The sequence below is a fragment of the Arvicanthis niloticus genome, chromosome 11, assembly GCF_011762505.2.
Source record: "Arvicanthis niloticus isolate mArvNil1 chromosome 11, mArvNil1.pat.X, whole genome shotgun sequence".
Classification (NCBI taxonomy): domain Eukaryota; kingdom Metazoa; phylum Chordata; class Mammalia; order Rodentia; family Muridae; genus Arvicanthis; species Arvicanthis niloticus.
In genome coordinates, this window is record NC_047668.1 from 28,812,030 (window position 1) to 28,830,301 (window position 18,272).

General features: G+C 35.4%; 1 protein-coding gene and 1 pseudogene across 5 annotated transcripts in view; both read right to left on the bottom strand.

Moving 5' to 3' along the window:
- The window catches only part of Dgkb (diacylglycerol kinase beta), a 625,059-nt gene that overhangs the window by 467,225 nt on the left and 139,562 nt on the right, over nt 1-18,272 (bottom strand). For 3 of the 5 annotated variants that reach the window (XM_076941963.1, XM_034514239.2, XM_034514238.2), the window contains exon 3: nt 10,147-10,223. In XM_076941963.1, the coding sequence (XP_076798078.1) occupies nt 10,147-10,223 (77 nt within the window). Of the gene's footprint in view, nt 1-7,094; nt 7,116-10,146; nt 10,224-18,272 lie in introns of all 5 variants that reach the window. The other 2 variants (XM_076941961.1, XM_076941962.1) reach the window with 1 other exon arrangement.
- LOC117717311 (thyroid hormone receptor-associated protein 3 pseudogene) lies at nt 1,325-6,689 on the bottom strand (annotated as a pseudogene).

The following is an 18,272-nucleotide window of genomic DNA, read 5'->3' on the forward strand; positions in this document are numbered from 1 at the left end:
GCTCTAGTTAGAACTTTAAGAATTATATTAAATAGATAGGGAGAGAGTGAATAGCCTTGTATTGTCTCTGATTTTAGTGAGATTGCTTTAAATTTCTCTCTATTTAATTTAATGTTGGCTATAAGCTTGCTATATATTGCCTTTATTATGTTTAGCATACTCCTTATATCCTTGATCTTTCCAAGACTTAAAACATGGAGAACTTTTATGTATAGAACTATTCCTACATCCCTGAGATCAATCCTACTTGATCATGGTAGATGATATTTTAAATGTGTTCTGGGATTTGGTTTGTGAGTATTTTATTGAGTATTTGTTCATCAATATTCATAAGGGAAATTGATCTGAAATTCTCTTTCTTTGTTGAGTTATTGTACGTTTTTTGTAGAAAGAAGTCTCAGAGAATGAGTTTGGCAATGCGGCTTCTGTTTCTGTTTTGTGGAAGAGTTTGCAGATATTTATCTCTTCTTTGGAAGTATGATAAAATTCTACACTTCTACAGTGAAACCATCTGGCACTGGGAGTTTTTTTTTTTTTTTTTTTTTTTGGTGGTGGTGGTACATATTTTTAATGATTGCTTCTATTTCTTTAGTGATTATGTGACTGTTTAAATGATGTACCTGATCTTGATTTAACTTTGGTAATTTGGATCTGTCTAAAAAATTATTTATTTTATTTAGATTTTCTAATTGTGTGGAGTATACTCTTTTGTAATAAGACCTAATGATTCTTTGGATTTTTTCAGTGTCTGTTGTTATGTCTCCCTTTTTGGTATCTGATTTTGTTAATTTGGATACTGTCTCTAATTAGCTTGACTAAGAGTTTGTTTGTTATGTTGATGTTCTCACAGAAACAGATTTTGGTTGTCATTGATTTTTGTGTATTATTCTATTTGTTCCTAATTGATTGATTTAAGCCTCAAGTATGATTATTTTCTTCTGTCTCTTCTTCTTGGCTATGCTTACTGCCACCTCCTCCTCCTCCTCCTCCTCCTCTTCCTCCTCCTCCTCCTCCTCCTCCTCCTCCTCCTCCTCCCCCTCTTCTTCCTCCTTCTCCTCCTCCTTCCTCTCTTCTTCCTCCTCCTTCTCCTCTTCCTCCTCCTTCTCCTCTTCCTCCTCCTTCTCCTCTTCCTCCTCCTTCTCCTCTTCCTCCTCCTTCTCCTCCTCCTCCTTCCTCTCTTCTTCCTCCTCCTTCTCCTCTTCCTCCTCCTTCTCCTCCACCTCCTTCCTCTCTTCTTCCTCCTCCTTCTCCTCTTCCTTCTCCTCCTCCTCTTTCTCATCCTTTTCCTCATCCTCCTCCTTCTACTCTTCCTTCTTCCTAGAGATTTCAGGTATACTTTTAAATTTCCTCTTAGCACTACTTGCATTGTGTCCCAAAAATTTGGGTATGTCTTACCTCCGTTTTACATTGAATTCCAGAATGTCTTTTTTTTTTTTCTTTCTTCCCTGACCCAGTGATCAATGAGTAGAGATTTAAGTTTCTGTGAGTTTGTAGGTTTTCTGATATTTCTGTTGTTGTTGAAATCCAGCTTTAATTTGTGTTGTTCTAATAAGATACAAGAGTTATTTCAATTTTCTTGTATCTGTTGAGGCTTGCTTTGTGTCTAACTATATTGTCTATTTTGGAGAAGGTACCATGAGGTGCTAAGAAAAAGGTATTTTTCTTTTGTATTTGTATGAAAGGCTCTGTGGATATCTGTCAGGTCCTTTTGATACATATTAGCTGGTAGTTTCATTGTTTCCCTGTTTAGATTCTGTATCAATGATATTTCCCTTGGTAAAAGTGTGGTGTTGAAGTCTCTTGCTATTAATGTGTGGGGTTTGATGTGCAATTTAAGCTTTAGTAATATTTTTTATGAATGTGGGTGCCCTTGCACTTTTGTCATATATGTTCAGAATTGAGAAATCACCTTGGTAGATATTCTCTTGTTAAGTATGTCGTGTCCTTCCTATCTCTTTTGATTAATTATGGTTGAAAGACTATATATTAGGTATTAGAATAGCTATTCCACCTTTCTTCTGTCCTTTTACTCTCAGGTAATTTTTATTTTTGTTGCTGAGGTGTGTTTCTTGTATGCAGTAGAATGAAGGATACTTTTTCCCAACTATTCTGTTAGCTTCTGTCTTTTTATTGGGGAATTGAGTCCATTAATGTTGAGAATATTAATGATCAATGATTGTTAATTCTTGTTATTTTTGATGTTGATGTTGATGGTGGAGGTGATGTGTGTGTGTGTGTGTGTGTGTGTGTGTGTGTGTGTGTGTGTGTGCCTCCTTGAAACATGAACCTAATCCTGGCTCTGTGGCAGCATTCTCTTTCTATTAGAATGGCACAAGTGATACACTGCTGTCATAGATTCCATGTGGCTGATGGTTATATGGTGCAGTTTTCAGGAACTTTTAGGCTCCCTGTTTAGCTCCACAAGCCTCTCTCAGTGTCTCTCTCACCTCGGCAAGGGGTCCATTAAGAGTGACCCATAATCAGCTATGGGCTTTAAACTGTCCTTCACTTCTTTGTTCTCTGTCCTACTATCTTAAATCTCTCCTTTCTCTCTACTGAACTTATCATGAGCCCACTTGGGGCTGGTACTGAATTTTTGGCACATAAACTTACAGGGCTACAGCCATGGCTCACCCATTTGTCACTGCCCTTGCCTTATTGATTGTCTTGCAAGTAGTACTTCTTGCTTTTGGGTGTGTACTCTAGATCCCATTCCTCTTCCCGGTTTCTTTTCTTTTTCTTTCTTTCTTTTTTTTTTTTTTTTGACACTCATTATTGTGATGTTGTTGTTATTTTTGTTGTTATTATTGTTGCTGTTGTTACCAGAATAGTTTGCCCTGGCCCAAACTCTCCCTCTTGCTTAAATTTGAAAGGTTCTTTGAGCTCTGCTGCCTCTTTCAGAGCCATGAAGTCATGAAATCTTTGGTCCCCAGTCTGGATTTATCAAAATCTATGTTGCTCTCCTTCCTCTTCTTGCTTTTTTAGTGCACTCCTCTGCTTTGTGAGAGTAATACAACTAGGAAGATGAAGAGAAGAACCTTCACTAGTCTCTTGGCCCTACTGTGCATCTTCTGCTTTTTTGATCCTTTCTAGGTTTTTTCTGTTGACCCTTTCTCTTGAGTAGCTAGAGTCTGGGAAATCTACTAATGCTCTTGATTTATTTCACTAAAGGTCTCTCTCCTTATGTTTTTTTTTTTTTTTATGACATTCAATATGAAAGGGAAGTTCAACATGACCATATTTGTATTTTCCATCAATCTTGTAGCCAGTCATGGACATTTGACTTCTTAATGAGTCAAAATACATTTTCTGAATGTACTGGGGAAAATGTCTATTCCTATGTGTATCTATGGATTTTTCTTATTTTTAGCTGTTTTTTGTTCATTTCCTCTCTTTGGGTATTTAGTAAAGCATTCATGCACTGCCATTCAAGAGGATCCAAAGTGATGCTCTTTAACTTGACGAACAATTATCACTGTGTGCTGGCTAAGCAATTCTGAGGGGCTATGCTGAGACTGAGCTGAATTACGCAATGGAAAATGCAACTCAAATCCTGCTCCTTTTTATTGCTATCGTCTAGATGCTGACAAAGCTTTCCTTCCTGAGCCAATAAGCCACTGTGTCATACAAGGTCCTCATCCAAAAAGTCCATCTAGATATTGACCTTGTCCTGTTGAGGAATGGGAAAGGAGAGCTTCCATAAGGAAAAGCTTCCTTTGTTTTCTATCTAGTTATGACTCTCAGAAGTGTTCCTTGAGGGAGGTGATAAACATTTCTCTTAAACCACGTTGCATGCAGACAGCTGGAAATTCTTTTCTGGCACAAAATCCCTGTGTCCACTTTCATTCCTCTTGATGGCTGCAGGCTACTCCTTTCCAGGTCTCTGTAAAAGACTCCTCCTCCAGATTCTCAGCTTTCCTCTGCTTTCTGTTCCCTGCATACACCAGGGTCTCCCACTTGCATAACTTTGTCTTCTACCTAGTTTTTGCTTGTTTTTACTGGCTTTGAGGCTAGGATCTTATACATAAATTTGGACTCATCATCAAACTCAGGTTCCTTACTTCTTTTATTTACCCATCCATCTCCTCCTTCTGGAAGTCAGACATATTATTCTCAAAGTCGTCATGGACATTTTATCTTTTAGGTGATTGGCTGCCTTTGAAAGGCTTCTCTGTGTCTGTCTTGGGACAAATATATCAGATTTCATTTTTACATCAGCATCAGAGAAGCTCCCTTTCTCTTTCAGCTTCTCGCCATCATTATTTGTTTCTGCTCCTTATCCTTCCCAGTCTGTCTTCTACTCTTCTAGATACAACATTTCTTGTTGTATATCCTGTTCTTCTTGAAGCAGCACTTTTCACTTTATGAGACTGATCAAATGCAGAGCCAATGGCTTGTGGTCTCTTAACCACAAAACTCCTTTTTGATGGACTCAAGGACCCAGAACCATGATCAAACTGAACTCGGTGTGTTTCAGACTGATATACAGCACTGACTTACCTGACTTACATGAGTCCATCTGAGATTTATTAGAAAGTGGAAGACAAGTTTTGTCACAGGGCTAGGTAAACATCTCTAAACCCTAAAGGAACAACCATTCTGAATCAGATAAGTAGTTACTACTTTTTCAGGTACTTAGATTTTAACATTTAGCAACATAAATCTCCTAAAAATATTTATATTTTATAGGTAAACAAACTAAGACAGAAAGTTTGTCCTTGAAAGTGGCATACATGGGTAATTTGAGCCCAAATGTATCTCTAAAAAACTAAGCATGCTGGCTGCTCAAAGTGGGGGCAGCTCAGGCCTCACATTTCTGTCATATACTTTTTCTACTTTAATAGAAAAGGCTGAGCTGTAGAATAATTATAATTTATTTTACAGGAGTGTTAATCTTTTGGTTAATTATGTCAGGATCAGTATTCTTACCAAAGGGATTTAACATATATTTCTGTCATCAACATTACATACAGTAGATTTTGTGTTTACAGATTTGTCAAAGGAAGTCATAGAATCTCACTTGTATAGATGAGAAAGGTCTATATTTTATAGGAAACTACATAACAGAGTACCACAATTGAGTCAAGGTATAGGAGCTGTAAAAGCAGAACTGAACTTTAAACCAAGTATAACTACTGATAGAAAGTGCATAGAATTCCAGACCCCAGTCATGAACAATGTTACTCTTGTCTAGGAGCAAAAACATATGCATCTTACCGTATCTTTTATCACCTGCCCTCAATGTGGTACTTCTCAACTTTGTCTGCTCTTTCTGTTCTACAACTGATCAGTTAGCTACTGAAGTATGTTAGCATACAGAATGGTGGTTGTACCAGATACCAGAACATAGAAACACTCTTCTGATTGAAAAAAAAAAGTGATAGCTAATTTTGAGATTAACTTTTAAGTAGCCCCAAGTGATGATACAGGTGATATGAAAAGATGTGTTTGTTGAGTGAAGATGCTGAACAATGCTATTTAGTGGTGATGAACTAAGCATGCTGGCTGCTCAAAGTGGGGCCAGCTCAGGCCTCAACAGAAGACAATCATTTATTCTGTGCAACTGTCTCCAAAGTATCATTAATCTCCAGAAACCTGCATTTGAGGAGCTAATGTTTCTACAAAATTGAGGGACAAAGTAAGGAAAGGTTATGCTCTACAGTGGAAGATGGTAACTGTTATTATGGTCAGTGAATACCATCTCCGTAAAACCTCATCTTAGGAAAACAAAATTATATATATATATATATATATATATATATATATATATATATATATAAAATTTTAACATATTATATATATATATATATATATATATATATATATATATATATGTTCATTTGAATAAGAATGTCTCTGATAGGCTACCAGATTTGAATATTGGTCCCCAATTGGTAGAACTATTTAGGAAAGAATGAGAGATATGACCTTGTTGGAGGAGGAGTGACACTGAAGGTGAGATTTGAAGTTTTAAAACCCTCCTCTGATTTCCAGGGTCTCTCTGGTCCTTCTGCCTGTGATTGTGAGCTCTCAAGTTGTAAGTTTTTAGTTAGTGCATGGTTCACTTAGTGCTCGAGCACCACACCTGCCCACCAATTGCTATGCTCCACATTATGATTACACTGTTTGTCAGTGCACTAGAAATGTGTAAGTAAGCATATATATCGATATATAGAGAAAGTATGTATATATGTATGCATGACAATGTGCTTGTGTTCATAAAGCAAGTCAGGGTTGCATGCCAGCTGTCTTTTTTCTATTGTTCTTCATCCTTTTGTTACTGAAGTTGGAGTTCACTGATTGTTTAGACAGTCTGGCCACCAAGCTTCTAGGATCCTTCTCTCTGTGTCTTCCAGAATTGGAATTGCTGTATAATACTTACATGCCAGGCTTTTTATGTGGGTACTAGATGCCAAAAACCAGGTTCTTATATTTACAAAACAAACGTATTTCCCACTGAGGCTTCTCTTCAGGTCCAAAAATATTCTTAAATTGATGAAAACATGACTATAGTTTATCTTAATTTGTTGAAAATATTTATTTCCAGTACACAGTAAAGTACATAGATGGTATACCCTTCACTGAATTTCTAGAAAGCTGTGTTCACAGGACAGATTTTTGTGAACAGATGATTGCTTACCCTTCTCCAAAGAGTGAAATATCAGCAGTCTTAGCTTTGTTTCCTCCATAGAGTTAACATAGGATTGTAAACAAAATAAAATTAAAGTGTCCTTACTATTTTAATTTTCATTCAGTTTTCAAATAACACACTGTGAACTGATTATCAGTTCCATTAAGTAAACTTACCTGAAGCTGATATGTTTGGTAAAATGAGAAAATTAAACTCCAGATTCACTAACCTAAAATTTTATAATTTGAATATTTTTTTCATCTAGTTACTATATAAAGTCTCGACTACTGATAGTAATTGGGGAATTTTCTGTTCTTCTGTTATAATCTTATGTACTGTAGGTGATCTAGTATGTTATGCAAGCCTAGTTAGCCTAGTTAGTATAAGTATAGTTAGTGGTATGAATGAGTAATTCATAGTTCAAATCAGAAGGTAGATTTCAATAGAAAAGAAAATGTCTTACTTGGTTAAGAATATCTTGTTTCTGTGCATGCAAGGAAAGAAAGAATACATGTGTTAATGTAAAGGAATTTGTACCCATATATCTCATTTTGCTGATATTATCACTAAAATTTAAAGAGTATTGATTGATTTTAAAATGTACCCTGTGTAGCTGGGTCTCAAAATGCTGATGCAAGACAAGAGCATATACATACACTGGGAAACTGTCAGGAAAGCAAAGCATGAGCCCAACCCCAGAAACTCTCAAGAAGCATCTAGAACAGGGAGGAGGCAAGCAACAATCCATGCTTTAAGAAGATCTTTGTGAGTCTCATTTACACAAAATATTGAGAACACTTGACTACACGATTCCTTGAGAAAACACCAATAGTTTCTATTGGTTTGAGTCAAATATAAGGATTAAAAGCAAATATGATTACTACATTCAAGAGGTGGTAATAAAAATGTGTATATATAAAAGTATATTAGAGTTTATTTATTCCTCTCTTACACATTTCCTTTTATTAGGGAAAAATACCAAATAGTCTAAGAATAAAATATTTTGGAATCAAATTTAACATCCAAGACAAAAACAAACAAAAAAAGGAAAACATGCAAAAACAAGCTGGATTTTCTCATATACCAAAGTTTATTAATTTTATGAGATTCAACATTTTATTTTGCTGAATATAAATTTACTTTAAAACTTTACTTTTATTAATGTAGAAGCATCAGACATTTTAAATTTTTAATTTTTAAAGATCATTTAAAACTATTATTCAGTTTTTTTCTCAATTTTTCTAGAAAGTGCTATTAAATGGTTTTTAAATACAAAATTGAAAATAATCCTGTTCAGATCTTTTGTCTAAAAATTCTTTACTATTGAATCAGTTCTAAAAAGGACCACAATTTTTTTGATAAAAGTTTCACATACAATATGTTATATTCTGTTAAGCAACTACAAGCAAAACAATACATTTAATAGCTTTATTTAAGACATAAATGAAGCACAAGGAATATGTGCTTCTATTTCAATCTGCAAAAAAAAAAATCATTTCAGGAGTAATTACAATTATTTAAAGTAATGGATCAATTATTATTTCTAAAAGTACACTAGGTTAAAATTGCCTTAAGTTCTTTTTATATAAATTCTTACTTATATATAATTGTGTAAGTAACATTGGAGAACTCTGACCAGTTAAGATAGAATAATAGCTTCTTATTTTATTTGATCATAAGAATTGTTTCACAGCATTGCTTTAATTTTTAATTAACTAGATGAGGTCTCTAGAAAAAAAATAATCTTCAGTTGTTTTACTATCAACCTTAGGTATTTCTAATTGTTTTCTAGATGCTTTTATAAAGCACAGAATTACTCTTAATTTTTGTCTTAAAGCTCATTTTTGTCTTAAAGAAAATTCTTATTAATATTTAGTATAAATAATAGTTTAATTCTTCTTACTCTTAATTTAGAGTTGCTTTTGGGTTATAATAAGATTTACTTTTCTTTTTTTTCAATTAGTATCATCTTAATGCAATAAAGAGAGTCTTGGATTTCTTTATACACAGACTACAGTGCAAACAATATCGCTATATATAAATCGTAAGTGAACTGACAAGCAGCTGCTCTGCTGTGTTCAGAAAACATAAATATTTTAAGTTTATATGTAAAGATATGTATTTTTAGGTATCACTGGGGCAATGAATACTAACAGCATTTGTAGATTGATAAAAATTCACTATTGTTATTTTTCCTTTTCCCTCAATCTATTCTCTCGGACTTTGAGATTTTCTCTTTTATAAACATCCAATAATTTTAACCTTTTTACTATGCAACATCTATGAACACAAAGTAGCAGGGGAAACATGGCATGTATCCTATTTTTTCTTTGCGTCCATTAGGGGAAATGCCATTAAAATGGCCGATACATTCTCCATCATTAGCAATCACTAAAGTCACGCTGTAGAACATGGGTCACTTTTGAAACGTATAATTATGAGTCATAATATATAGAGATAAAACATGAAATGAAAGCTGATGTGGTAGTGCATATCTTCTTTTTTCACACTTGGATAACTATGGTAAGAGTTAGCAAGTTTGAGACTAGCCTGAGTTATAAAGTGAGGTCTTAAAAACAAAACAAAACAAAACAAAAACCTGTGAGAAGTACTGGTGGGGATCATAAAACTGAGAAACGTGGTTATTAAACTACATATTCCACAGAAGAACTATTTAGGACAAAGAGTAGAAGTTGTATTATTATAAATATGCAAAAACAAAAAGTCATATTTTCATTCTACAAACAAATCTGAATGATATATTTAAACATATTTTTACAGAGATCTGTTTTTTATTCACATATATTCAAATCTCAGGTGATGACTCTATAAACAAACTCAAAGTAATTATGAGTAGACATTATATAACATCTCTCAGTTGATAAAAATGGAGAATTACTTAACAAATAATTCTGAAATGAACTCTGTAAAATAGTATATTCAAAAGAAATTGATGAATCAGACAAAGTATTTATAAACTAAAAATACACATAAGAGGAAAGTTGAATTGTTCTTTGGGTGGCTCATTAAGATACAATGTTTACACCCACCTCAAAAGTTTTCTTTAAGCAATAATTTCCTGAAAAGAGTTACTCCCTATTCCTTACTATGATTAAATGTATCCTTCTTTTTTCAATCTAATCCTGTTTCCTAACTTCTAAGGAAAAAAAGAAGCCCAAACAATATATTTTAATGATATACATTTTCTCAAGAACACACAATCTAGAAGAATTTTCATCAATAAGAGTAGTATAAAATATAGTATATTTAGTGGCCTTCCAGAGTACCTATTTGTTATGAACTTTATTGTATGAGATGTGCTAAATGGCTTATGGTATGTGAGATATATACATGTATATGTATATACGTATACATATGCATATATATGCTGAAATATAAGTATATGTGTGTGCATTTATATTAACACACATATACATATTTTTCTAAAATTTTCCATAAAGAAAATTCATCTAGCAAGCACATTATTAAACTAATAAAGAAAAAATAAGCTTTACCCCTTCAGGATTATACTTTGCAAGCACACCATTACCGTGGAATTCTTCAAGAACATCTTTTAATTTCTTTGTAGAATCTACAACAAAAACAAAAGAGGGAGAGAGAAAACACACAAACCATTTATTGAATCCTAATATGCTTATGTAGTATAGCTCAAAAACAAAGGTATATCATATAAATGATCATAAACAGAAGTCAAGTTTTAAAATCAACACATAAAATGTCTTTGGAGGGAGTCAGGAAGCTGAGGAGGAAACCCAGATTCTTGCATGAATGAGATAAGCATTCTATCATTGCAATATATCCCCAGCACTCAGTCAGAAAAGATAATGACAAAATAATGAAAATGTGTGTGTGTGTGTGTGTGTGTGTGTGTGTGTGTTTGTGTACCAGTATTTTCTTCAGAATCCAGGTCACATTCTGTATATTATAATAGTGACAAATAAATGAAGAGTATTTTATGTTTTCTTGCTGTATTTTGATGTGTAACTGAATACAAAAGAACCTAATTTAAAAATATAAAGTATCAATATTCCTTATTAAACTATAGCTGCTGTTCTCATATCCACATCACTGTTGTAGATAAGTACATCATCTTTTAATAACCATATAATTATACTCTCTGTCAATCTTAGATTTTTATCAGAAAATTTACATTTGAATTTTTCTGAGTTTGGATTAATTTAAACAATGCTGCTTTGAATATTCAATTGGATCAGTTTTTGTATGACCAAATAAAACCATTAGGGCCTTTCATATTGAGTAATGGTAAGTACCACTGTATAAAAATAATTTCGATAAATATTACACTAATATTTCTACTAAATATTTCTTTTATAAGATTATAACTTCTGATCAAGCCATTTCAAATTGATTATTCACTTAAGTTATATAAATATAATGGAAGACAATGAAAAACTAAACAAATGTTCTACCTTGTTTATACAATAGTGAGTCTAAGATACCTAGAGCTATATAGTAAAACCCTACCTCAAAAGAAAGAAAGAAAGAAAGAAAGAAAGAAAGAAAGAAAGAAAGAAAGAAAGAAAGAAAGGTAGAATGAGTGTCTCGCTGTTACATAAGAAAAGTCTCATAAACAAGTCCTTACTCAGGTGGTGGTGGCACATGCCTTTAATCTTCGCACTTGGAGGACAGAGGCAGGTGAATCTCCTAGTTCAAGGCCAGTCTGGTATAAAGAATTCCAGGAAAGCCAGGGCTACACAGAAAAACCCTACCTCAAAAGATCAAAATCTTGGAAATATGAATTTAAAATTTGACAAATAGAATTTTTCAGCTTTTTTTTTTTATGGAAAAAAAAATGAGTAAATTTTTCCTAGCACTTGAACATAATTCTTCCAGATTTTTCCTGAGGCTTCATGGCCATGAACATCAATAAGACATTTTTACTTAAAAATTCAAAAGACTGATCCTTCAATGAAACTTCAGTACATTCTGTTAGTTGCCATGAGTACTTCATAATGTACCCTTGGATCTGCTTTAGTTTGAGCATAGTTCCTGTGCCTATAGAACTTTGTACTAAATAGGACCTAAGGGTAAACTAAATACTATTGTACTGTTAAGCCAATGGTTTTCAATCTTTCTAATACAACAAACCATTTAATACAGTTTCTCATGTTTTAATGACCCCTGACTATAAAATTATTTTAATTGTTACTTCACAACAGTAGTTTTGCTACAGAGCCAAGCCTCAGTTCCTAAGAACATAGGAAATGAATGCTTTCCTGTGGATTATAATTTTCTCATATAAATGAAGTAGTTGAAGTAGTTTGCCATCACAAGGTATTGGAAGAATATTCTGTCTCTTGGCCTTTTGGTGTTTGTTTGTTTGCTTGCTTGTTTCAGATTTTCTTCTTATTTTTCCTCCTTTACTTTAACCATAGATTTTTTCTTCATATAATATAATGTGAATATAGCTTCTATACCTTTATTCCTCCTCATTTCTCTTTACCTCATTTATCATGGGGATCTACTCCCTTTCTTTCTCTCATTAGGAAATAAAAACAAGCTTGTAACAGATGACAACAAAACATAACAAAATAAAATATAATCAAATGAAACAAAAAAACCCACCATATCAAAGTTGGATAAGACAAGTCAACAGAAAAGTAAAAAGAATCTCAAGAGAAAGCACAAGAATCAGAGACCCACTGCTTACACATTCAGCAATCCCATAAAAATACTGACAGCTATATCATCTATGCAGAAATCTTGCTGCAGACACATGTGGTCTGCCTCATTCTTCATGAGTTCACATGAACTTGACTCAGTTGTTTTAGTGGACATTGTTTGACCAGTGTCCTGTGTCCTTCTGTTTCCTCACCTCCTCTGTCTACTCTTCATAGGGTTTTCTGAACTCTGAGGAGAGGGATTTGATGGAAACATCTCGTTTAGAGCTGTGTGTTCCAAGGTCTTTCTCTCTCTGCATAATGTCTGGCAATGGGCTTCTGTTTATGCTCCAGTCTGCTGCCAAAGAAAATGCCTCTCTGATGATGACTTAAGGTATTGATTTACAAGTATACCTGAATACCAATAGGAGTCATTTTATTAATATTCTTTTTCCCTGTTTGATTTATTTGTTGTTTTTACCTTTTAGCATTTGATTTTATCCTAATGTTCACTTTTCACTTTTGTTAGCCTGGGGAGTTCTTTTCTGTGTCATTGATACTAGAACATGAAGGTAAAGTTTCAATGTAGTTTCTAGATTGCACTCTCCATGTTCAATGAGTTGTGTGGATATTGTCTTTATCAATGGGACATTGCTGACTGTATGTGAAGAGCTATTTATTGTCTTCAAATTTTGGAGACATTCCATATTAATCTCAAGATGCCTGTGACCCTTGATGACAAGGAAAAAAAAAAACAAAACCTTTTGCAGGTACCTTGTTTCAGAACGCATGTCTATGGCCTCTCCTGGGCTCTAGTATGAGTACTGAGAGGCCCCAAGGCCTGCTTCTTTGGTGCAAGAACCTTGTGATGTCATTTCTGTAACTATTCTTAGTATTATCATTTTCCTTATCTGTTTAAAATTTCTTTTCTTTATTCCTTCCTTGATTAAAGCCAGTATTTGGTGACCTGACAAACCTAGTGGGAACCCACTTGATATCCAGGAACTAGATGCTACCAATAATATTAAAGTGGAAGCTGTTTATAAATTCAAGAGAAATGTAACTGTAAAGGAAGCTCTACAAATTTGGAAAAATTGTACCCAATGGAAAATGGGATATGGTAATAGTTACAACTTCTTGGAAAAGTTTGATATGTTATGGTCTCTTGCTCACGGTGAAAATGAAATTAACCTGGAGTTGCAGGCAGAGATGAGTAAATCTGTAGCTGTTCCCCCAGTCTTAGTCTCAATTCTGTATAATAAAAATAGGTCATTTTTATTACAAAACTGAGGATGTAATAACATACAGATATTTCCCAAAAAGTCAACAATGGGTTCCTTGGGCTCAGGGATGATGGTGGCAGCCCTCTAGGAAGTCTCCAAACAGGTTATGTGAGGATGTTTGTGTAGACAGACACATGGAGTCCTGGATGTTTGACCAGGATCGTAGATTTTGTGGGATTAGGGTATGGGATCCAGTACTAGACAGGGATATTGGCGAAGGAACGTGCCCTTTGCTATACTTATAAAATCACCTTGGAGAACATTGCCATGGGACTGTATTCCCAAAGAAAAGAGAATGAAGTATCTACATGAGAGTTAAAATGTAGAAAATTAGAACAGCCAGAAGAATTAAATAAATGATGTACAGATCAGACCCAGGAAAAATTACAAAGACTTCATGGTCTTTTAACTTTGTAACTCAACTTCCTATTGTTATTTCAATAAGACTGCAGTTGAGTCAAGTTCGTAGAGCACTTTGACTCCCAAGTTCAGGAACTCTCACTAAAAGAACGGACTGTCAGCTTGCACTTCAATTGTGTGTTTTCTTATTCAACTTCCAGGTATGTTTAGTCCTTGACAACCATCAACTCGTGTTGAGGCTGGACCCCAGTATGCAAATATCATAGGTTGCAAAGAACTTGGTTGACCAAGCGTCCATGTGGTCGAATGTAGCATCCTTTTAGTATATGTCCAAGAAAACTATAGCTGGATCTTGAGATAGATAGATTCCCATCTTTTGAGGAACTGCCATATTGATTTGTTTCTATACATGTTTTCATTTCCACTAACAATGGAAGAATGCACATTCTTGATAGCATGAATAGTCACTTGTATCACTGAACTTACTGACTGGAAAAATGAGATCTCAAAATGCTTTTAATTTGCATCCTCTCCTTTTATATGCTGAACATTGCATTGAGTTTCTCAGTCATTTGTATTTTCTCTATCACATTTCTTTGAATGGGATCTAATTTTTTTTTTTTTGGTTTTTCGAGACAGGGTTTCTCTGTGTAGCCCTGGCTGTCCTGGAACTTGCTCTGTAGACCAGGCTGGCCTGGAACTTAGTAATCCACCTGCCTCTGCCTCCCAAGTGCTGGGATTAAAGGTGTGCACCACCACCGCCCGGAGGGATCTAATTTTTAAATCAGATTATTTAGTATTTTGACAGTAACTTTCTTGAGTTCTTCATGTATTATGTCAGTATCTTTGTCAGATACTGAGTTGGTAAAAATTTTTTAGGTAAGTGTCTACTTTGTCCAAATATTGGTGTCATTTTCTGTATAGAAACTTTTCAGTTTCACATGGTTCCATTTATTACTTATTGATATTAATGCCTATACTACTGGTGTTTTGTTCAGAAAGTCTTCTCCCGTGTCTCCAACCTCAAGATTATTCTCCACATTCTCTTCTATCAGATTCAGTGGGTTTAGTTTATGTTGAAGTCATTGATCCATTTTGAGTTGAGTTCAATGCAGATAGATAAGTATATATCTATTTGCATTCTTCTGCATAGCAGCACATCTAGAGATTGAACAGCACCATTTGTTGAAAACACTATCTTTTTTCCAGTGTCTCTTTCTGGTTTCAGATTAAAAATTCAATTCTCCATAGGTGTTTGGATTTATTTTAGGATTTTCTTTTTTCTTTTCTTTTTCTTTTTTCTTTTCTTTCTTTCTTTCCTCCTCCTCCTGCTCCTCTTCCTCCTCTTCTTCCTTCTCCTTCTCCTCCTCCTCCTCCTTCTTCTTCTTTTTTTTTTTTTTTTTTTTTTTTTTTAAGATAGGGTTTCTCTATGTAGCCCTGGCTGTCCTGGAACTCACTCTGTAGAGCAAGCTGGCCTTGAACTCAGAAATCCGCCTGCCTCTGCCTCCCAAGTGCTTGTATTAAAAGCATGTGCCACCACTGCCTGGCTTATTTCAGGATTTTTAAATTGAATGTCTGTTTTTATGTCAATACCATGCTCTATAGTTATTATTATTATTATCAACAAATATAGGTTTGTAGTGCAAGTTGAAATTAGGAATGGTAAGACCTCTACCTACCTGTTTTTTTTATTGTTCAGGATTGTTGCCCATATTTTATGTTTTATGTTTGTATGTGAAGCTTAAAACTGTTTCAAGACCTTTGAATAATTGCGTTGGAATTTGGATAGGACTGCATTGAATCTGTAGATTGCCTTTGGAAGAGTGGTTATTTTAACTAAATTTTTTTCAATGTGAGAATAATGTTTTAGAATGAGTGAAGAGATGCATAAATGGTATTTGTATGCAATTATACCTGTGGGGAGAGTAAACATGCATGTGGGTTTGTGTGTTTGAATGATTGCATGATTGTGGAGGCTTGAAGTTAAAGATAGGATCTCTTCTTTCAGTGTTTTCCTCCTTATATATTGAGTAAATGTATCTCACTTTTCTCCAGTGCTCACCAGTTTGGCTCACTTATTTATCCACTTTTCCCCACGATTTCCCTGAGTTTCCCTTCTGCTCTGGTATTACAGGGGTTTTCCCTTACCCACCTGGACAGGGACAGGCAGTCTGACATCTAGCCTTCCTGGTTGTGCCCCAAGTGCTTCAGCCACTGACCCATTTTCCAGCATAACCAAGAGTATACAAAATAAACATAGACTTATTTATACATTTATACTTATTTATACATATACATTTATACTATAAAATTACTAAAAACTAAGTTCTGCAAAGCACAGTCTCATTATTCTTCATGAGAACACCAGATTTCAATTGTTCCAAAATAAATTATATATTTAAATGTTCATATTCTTAAATATATGTCACATATGCCTATATTTGTAATTTTAGTTGATTGTTGGTTGACATAGATGTGGGGCCATGAAAAGATTGGTTTCTGGTGTGGCACAGGCCTCGAACCTCGGACTCTAGTGGGACAACAGCAGGTGTTCAGCCACACCCTCAGACCCCAGGCTCCTGACACACCATTGACCCATGATTTTCAGTCACATAGGACAATACAGCCCCTCCCTAAGAGAAGTTTGCATCACCCAGCACAGGTAGAGGGCATGACTACAGGTCTCAGTGACAAGATATTTACATACTAATGAGATACTTGAAGGCTAGAGGGCATAGCCAATTAAGCATTCTTCCCCAGACCCTCTTCCCTCCTTCTTCCCTATTTAAGTCAGGTTTCCCCTGACCTAAGTGTGTGTGTGTGTGTGTGGGTTCATCCAAATACATCTACCACCATGAAAATAAAGCCTTTTGGAACCCTGGACTTCCTCATGTCTTTTGGGGCCCACCATGGGGAAATGTGGAGAAGGCCTTTAATGAGCTACTGTAGCCACAGCCCCTGAGCCTAACTTGCAGCCTGGAGGACTTCTCTGCTTTCCAGCCATGGGGACTCCCTATTCAAGCAAGCTAGATGAGCAGCCTTTCAGCCATTATGCCTATCTCAGATACATAATTAACATGATATTTTTCTCTCTCAGCCATCCAAAACAGACTCAGAGGTACCTTCTAAGACAAAATTTCCTCAAACACCTTGCCTTTCTCGGATCTTAATGACAAACCATGACTTGCTTGCTCCAGAGTAGCTTAATACTGGCACCCACCCTTTGCAGACACCCACCTGCCTGGGTGCAGCCAAGTGAGTAACCAAAGAATCACTTTTATGTGGGCCACAGTCCGAGCTTCTCTCAGCTTGTGAGCCACCCCTCATCTCTGTTCTGTCGTGACCTCCCAGCGGCATCTGGGAGCCCCAGAGCCTGTGACCACTTGTTTCCTGGCTGCCTCCTGGCCCAGGGATCCCCAACTTGGGAGCCTCGCCCCTCCACCCCCCACGGAACTTCAGTTCACTCTCCCCGCACTGGGAGCACTCCAGCAGCTTCTCATAGCCCAGCACCCACCCGGTGTCCTGTATGGAATAAGCTAAGTCAAAATCCTGTGCTTCTACTTCTCTCTGCAGGCATGAAACCCTGAGGTGCCAACGAAGAACAGAAGACTCGCCGGGACCCACAACTCAGAACTCAGCCCAACAGAAATGCCCGCCCGTGTGCTCACGTGCAGCCACATCATTTCTAGCACACAGACTCTTACTTATCTTCCTGCCTTTGCCTTAGCAGATTGTGTGTGTGAGTGTATGTGTGTGTGTGTGTGTGTGTGTGTGTGTGTGTGTGTTTTAGGCAAGTGTTAAGGGCAATAGTTTTACAAGTTAGAAAGTAGTCACAACTGTCATTTGAAATGAATGGTATGTTCAGCTACTTCCATTAAACCTACATAAATACAAAATGCATTTAATCACTTTTGTAAATAACATGTTGCTACTAGACTACTTTGGTAGTCTGGTCCTCTAATATAAAAGTAGCCTGCATCCTGGTTCCCATGTTTACTAAAATTGACTAACGTGACTACAGATAAACAAAAGTAAAAATACCTACAGTGTGTTTATCCTTCTGCTAGGAGTAGTAACAGTTTGGAAATGAATATGTTATCGCTTTATTATCATCTCTGCTGTCAGTCTTACAATAAATGACCTCTGCAATTAGTTTTTCCATACCCCAAATTTCAGGTTATCATCAACTTTCTTCTGTATTATTTTAGTTTTTATCTAGATGCTTTTGGATTCTTTTATGAGCCAAGAAAAAGAATCTAATGTAAACTGCTCTAAAGTAATATTTAATATGCCAGTTTAAAATCTTTTGTTGTAGAAAATTTGCTTCTGTGGGCAATAGCATTAAGTGCAGTTGTT